General features: G+C 51.5%; 1 protein-coding gene across 1 annotated transcript in view; it reads right to left on the minus strand.

Annotated features, from left to right (window-relative positions):
- The window catches only part of ARMH1 (armadillo like helical domain containing 1), a 63,195-nt gene that overhangs the window by 1,159 nt on the left and 56,703 nt on the right, over positions 1–5,333 (minus strand). Inside the window, exons 8-9 of the mRNA XM_004699694.2 lie at positions 470–592; positions 5–69 (exon numbers count right to left, since the gene is read on the minus strand). Of these exons, the coding sequence (XP_004699751.1) occupies positions 5–69; positions 470–592 (188 nt within the window). The remainder of the gene's footprint in view (positions 1–4; positions 70–469; positions 593–5,333) is intronic.

Consider the following 5,333-nt stretch of genomic DNA (forward strand, 5'->3'; position numbering starts at 1 on the left):
TGGCTTTGGCGGCCGCCGCCTGCTGCAAGAACACCGGCAGGTGGGCGGTGAGCTGCAGCACCGAGGCGTCTGGGGAGGGAGGCAGGAGCAGCGGCAATCTCTCAACTGCCCCGTCTCCACCGACTTCAAGATGAACTGACGTCTGACAGCTGCGCGGGGGGCGTCAGCAGGAACACCCTCCCTTCCTTTGCCCCCTGCCTCTGTCAGGGGCCTTTCAAGGGTGTGGAATGGCACTCCAGGGCGCCCCCTGGCACTCGCAGGGTCCTCTCTGCCCTGTCCTGCTAGGCTTCCAGAGGTGTATGGAGTTTGCGCAAGGAAGTTAGGCTGTACTGGGTTACTGGACACTGTGTAGATGCGCCCCCGCCCCCTCTAAGTGAGGCCCAGGTCATGTGTCACACTTAGCCCACCTTAGGCAGCCTCTGGGCAGGAGGCACCCTCCCAATGCCCCCTGCGGCTCCCCGTCCTGTACCCGTGAGGATCTTGGGCTGTAGTTTGGAGGTCTCCTCGACGCACGGTATCAGCAGCGCCACGAGGCCCTGCAGCAGCGCCTTGCGCACCTCATAGTTGACCAGGTCCTTGATCAGCTCGATGGCTGGGGGAGGGTGGAGGCATTTTGTGTAGCCCTTCCAGCACTCCTGACTCCCCTTCCCACTTCCCTGTTCCCTCTCCCCACCCCCGGGGCAACAAGACACCCCTAATCAGTGGTTTCTGACCACCTCCACCTTTCTGAGCTTCCTTTCTAAGTGATATCGAGCCCCTGTTGGCTGAGGCGAGCTGTCCAGACAGTGTCCCATTGAAGCTTCACACTGAGGTTAGCATTTCAATAATCCCCAAACTGTTATCCCTCGCATCTGTTTGAGGAAAGGAGGCCCGGAGAAGTGAGGCGCACCGCTAGGGAGTGAGGGAAAGATGTGGCTAGCAAGGAGGAACCATCATTTATTGAGAGGCGTCGCTTGCTGGGCCTTTTCCAGCTTACACTCCATCTTGCAGCAAACCTGCACTGACTGCTGCCGTGCCAGGCCCTGCACCTGGTTGGGGAGACAGATTCATTCATTCACTCAACAGCTTTCCTTGAGCACGTACACACAGACACACGGGCAGTGACAAGTGCTGTGAGGCCGGCAGAGGGGTCATGGCCATGTCTGGGAAAATGGGGAGGGGCACTCATTATTTTGGTAAAGACAGCGAAACACAGCTAGAAGGGGCAGGGTTGGTAATGAGGACATTCCCTAACAAGGTAACCCTCTGGACACTGCGCTTGCTACGTGGACGACAAGATGTAGCGCCGGTGCTGTCTAGCCTCCAGAGCCAGGAGTCAATGCAGCGTTGCTCTCTCCATTGATTCTAAGGGAGAATGCCGCTCGATTGCCTGCCAGGATGCAATCGTGTGTGAGCACTATTACCAGTATGATCTGTTTGGACAATCATAAGGGTCCCTCTTTGCTGGACAGGAGGTTTTACCCATGGAGAATATGTTTGGGGTGATTCTTGGCACTAGAAGAAAAGCTCTTGTTGGCTCCTTCAAAGGCACTGCCATCAATGGGGGACCAGCCAAGTCCTGAGAAGACTGGCACACCGGTGACCAGCACATGAACTCTTTTGCCTCTTACTGAGGAGCCCTGGTGGTGTGCTGGTTACTTGTTGGGCTGTGATCAAGGTCAACAATTTGAAACCACCAAGGGTTCTGAGGAAGAAAGACAGGCTTTCTACACCTGTAAACAGTTACAGTCTTGGACATTATTCAGGGGGCAGTTCTAGCCTGACCTTGGGTCCACGTGACTCTGCACCGGTCTAGGATCTCCTGGCTTCCTGCCTCATTGGTCAGCAGTTGCCACTGTCTGGAGGGGCCTCCAGCCAGCTGCTGACTTTTGTACAGGAGTTGGACTGAGCTGGAAGGCATCCTTGGTACAAAATTCTTTCTTCTACATCTCTGAGGATCAAGGTGCTGTTTCTCTAGAAAAGCCAGCCTAACAAACTTGCCAAACTAAACCTCCTGCCCTCAGGTCAGCTGGTCACAATTGACGCGGACCCTACAGGACACCGGAACCCCATAGGGCAGAGTCCAACTGCTCTATTGGATTACCTCATCTTTCTTCCAAGGAGCGGCTGGGGGGTTTAAACTGCCAATCTTTTGGCTGGCAGTCCAATACTTGACACACTAAAGCTAAGTAGCTGGTTTGTCAAAGGTAGATGTTTGGTGTAGGAAGGTGTAAGTAGGACCAGATGAGCCCTGGTGAGGTAGTAGTTAATCACCTGGTTGCCACTGAACCATGGAAGACAGATGTAGCAGTCTGCTCCCATGAAGATTTACAACACTGGAAAGCCTGTAGGAACTTTCACTCTGTTCTGTAGGGTCACTATCACTTAACGGCAACAAACAGGACTAGTAACTAACTATAAAGGCATTCAGTCCATATGCTTTTAGTCCCCTGTGGTAGTTATATAACTGCATGTCAACTTGAAGATTTAAGAGTGTAGGGTGGAGTCTAGCCTGTCAATCAGGTCGCAGCGTGATGGTACCTCCTTGTGGGCGTGGCCTTCTCATAAAGAGGGCCCCGGGAACCTCCCCCTCTGCCTTCACTTTCTTGCAGGTGGACCGTGACTGTAGCCAGAGCCACCACCCTTGGATCCACACGACTTTGCACCCACCCGTCTGTGGTCCTCCTGCATTCTGCATCATTGCATGTGGCTGCGTGAGTCTGAAGAGGGACTTACGGACTAGTATCAGACGCATGGACTTGATTTGGACTGGGCTGGGATGTTTTATTAATACAGAACTACTCCTTGATCTAAAGCTCTTGGCTACACATAGATGAGTGTCTCCGGATTTGTTTTTTTAGTCAAACTGGCCTAGCAAGTGCCCCTCCCGGAGGAGGAAGAGGACGGGTTGGGCTTTCAGCTGGAAGATCAGTAGCTTTCAGCAATGGTTCAGAATGGAACTCCCTTATTTGCCATCACCAGCTACAGGTGGGGCCAAAGAAAGGCAGGGCTTTTTGGCATCCTTGGTTCCTTGCCCCAAGGGCCGAGGCACATAGGCCTCCTCTTCTGGGCCTTAACACATGTTGATCTGGGTCCCACCTGAATTCAAAGCTGAGGGTCTTCCTCTTTTTTGTTGACCAAGAATAATATCCTTTCTCCAAGAACTGGTCTGTCCATGCCATGTCCCAAGTACATGAGAAGAAATCTCACCAGCCTAAGCTTCTGAGGAGCAGTAGGGCTGCACGCCTTCCAACACACTCTTGTCCTCGCTGGCAGTCCACGGCACAGGGACGGTTCTTCACTGCAATAATTCAAAGGCATTGATCCTCCTTCGGCCTCCCTCAGAAATTGTCCAGCTTTTACATGTATATTAGGCAGCTGAAAATATCATGGTTTGGGTCAAGTATACATTAACCTGTAGAGTAACAGCTTTGCTTTTTTGGCAGTTTTAGGTATCGTTTACAGTAGATCTCGCTAATGCAAAAGTAATCTGATTTCTTGATCGCTGCTTCCACGGGCACTGACTGTGAATCCAAACAAAATGGAAACCTTGACCACGTCAATCTTTTCTTTGTTTATTGCGATGTTGCTTATTGTACAACAAAACACCTCATGGGGCTAGGTTTATTGACACACCGTTGCCCGGGTGGTCCTGCCTCAGAGCCACTGTGAGGGATATAACTGCCCCGAAGGTTTCCGAGGCTGTAAATCTTCACAGAAGCAGACGGTTCCTCTTTCGCTCCAACACAATGCCTGGTCGCATGACCCACCAACGGCTGTTAGCAGCTGCGAACTTTAACCATAGGTCTCCTTGGTGGGAAGCTTAGGGCCACGGTTTCCTTCCTGACACCCCAGTTCACTGGCCTAATAATGTGCTTAGTTAGTGCTGCTGTTTTACTTCATTGCATGAAGCTTGGGGGTTTCGAAGCTTGCAAGGAGCCATCAAGGCAGAGACAGCAACTGGTCTCCATCCACCCGGAGGCAGTAGTGGCCGCACGGGAGTCAGGGATGGGAGGGAGATCTGTGATGTGTAGCTAATGGCCTTCTTCGCCGTGAGACTGGAACCGGATGGTGGCCAGCTACCATCACCAGACATTTTGAAAAAATATTCTATTGGAGAATCCTGATCGAAAGGGAAAAATGAAGAACAGAATTTAAAATCTCAGGGAATACAGATTTTCTGGAGCCAGGGAAGTTGGGTGGACCCCTAAACGATTACTCCGATATACAATCTTGTATTGTAGTCCAAATATGCTCCCTGAATTCTTCTTTCTTTAAATAGATGAGCTTACTTATTTTTGACTAGGCTCAGACTCAGGTGGAAGCCCTCAGCGAGGACAGCCTCCGTCGCTGGGCAGTCTGTTCCTGCCCTTTCTCTTTGGCATCCTTCATTCTCTTGTCCCAAAGCTTGGCGTATTCGGCGGCCTCCTCCTCGTCTTTTTTGGAGCGCTGCTTCTTCAGGGCAATGCGCAGGCGCTTGGAGTCACAAGACGCTGAATCATGGGTGCTTTGGTCCTGGGTTTCTTGTCTTCTTTGTTCAGGGGCTTTCTTACAGTGTACTGGCGGACGTCATCTTCTTTAGAGGTTGAATAGTTTGCGGATTCTGCTGGCTCTTTGGGGTCCCAGGCGACGAGGCACAGTTGTGTCAGTCAGCCCTGGGATATCTATCTCCCCTCTCTTTACAATAACCAAGTTGAGAACGCTCACATTGGCATCCACAATGCAGCCCCGGACAGATTTGCGTGTCCACTCCCCAGGTCTCCTTGGCCTGTAGCAGGAGCGCCCCTTACTCAGCAGCAGGCAGACACGGCCGTGGGCCAAGACACCTTGCTTCATGGGAAAACCTTGTCATTCCCACCGCTGATGCGGACAACACAGCCCTTCCATTCATCGCCCAGCGCCTCGGCGGCGACCTCCGTGGCCATTTACGTCTCATAAAAGGTGCGAAGTTTGCATTCATCATCCACTTCAATGCGTTTCTGGCAGCCAGTGGCTGGGAAGGAGATGTTCGGCTTCACAGTGAAGCAGCCGATCACCTCTGCGGCACCACGGAAAAGAGCCCCTGAATTCTTCTTGAAACCAAATACTAAATTGTTTGACTCCACCAGTAAGAAAGAGCTGGGAGGCAAAGGGCATTTATAGAGGTCTAGATAAAGACATGTACATATGCAAATATATTTATACGAGGATGGGGAAATATACCTATGTGCCTATATTTATAGGTTTAGTATTAAGGTAGCAGAAGGACATTGGGCCTCCATTCAAGTACTCCCTCAAAGCAAGAATACTTTCTTCTATTAAATTGGCATTCTATGATGCTCACCTTCCCGACACAACCGCTGAAGACAAAGCGG

This window comes from Echinops telfairi, unplaced genomic scaffold (assembly GCF_000313985.2).
Source record: "Echinops telfairi isolate 266 unplaced genomic scaffold, ASM31398v2 ScPeMD7_443;HRSCAF=831, whole genome shotgun sequence".
NCBI lineage: Eukaryota > Metazoa > Chordata > Mammalia > Afrosoricida > Tenrecidae > Echinops > Echinops telfairi.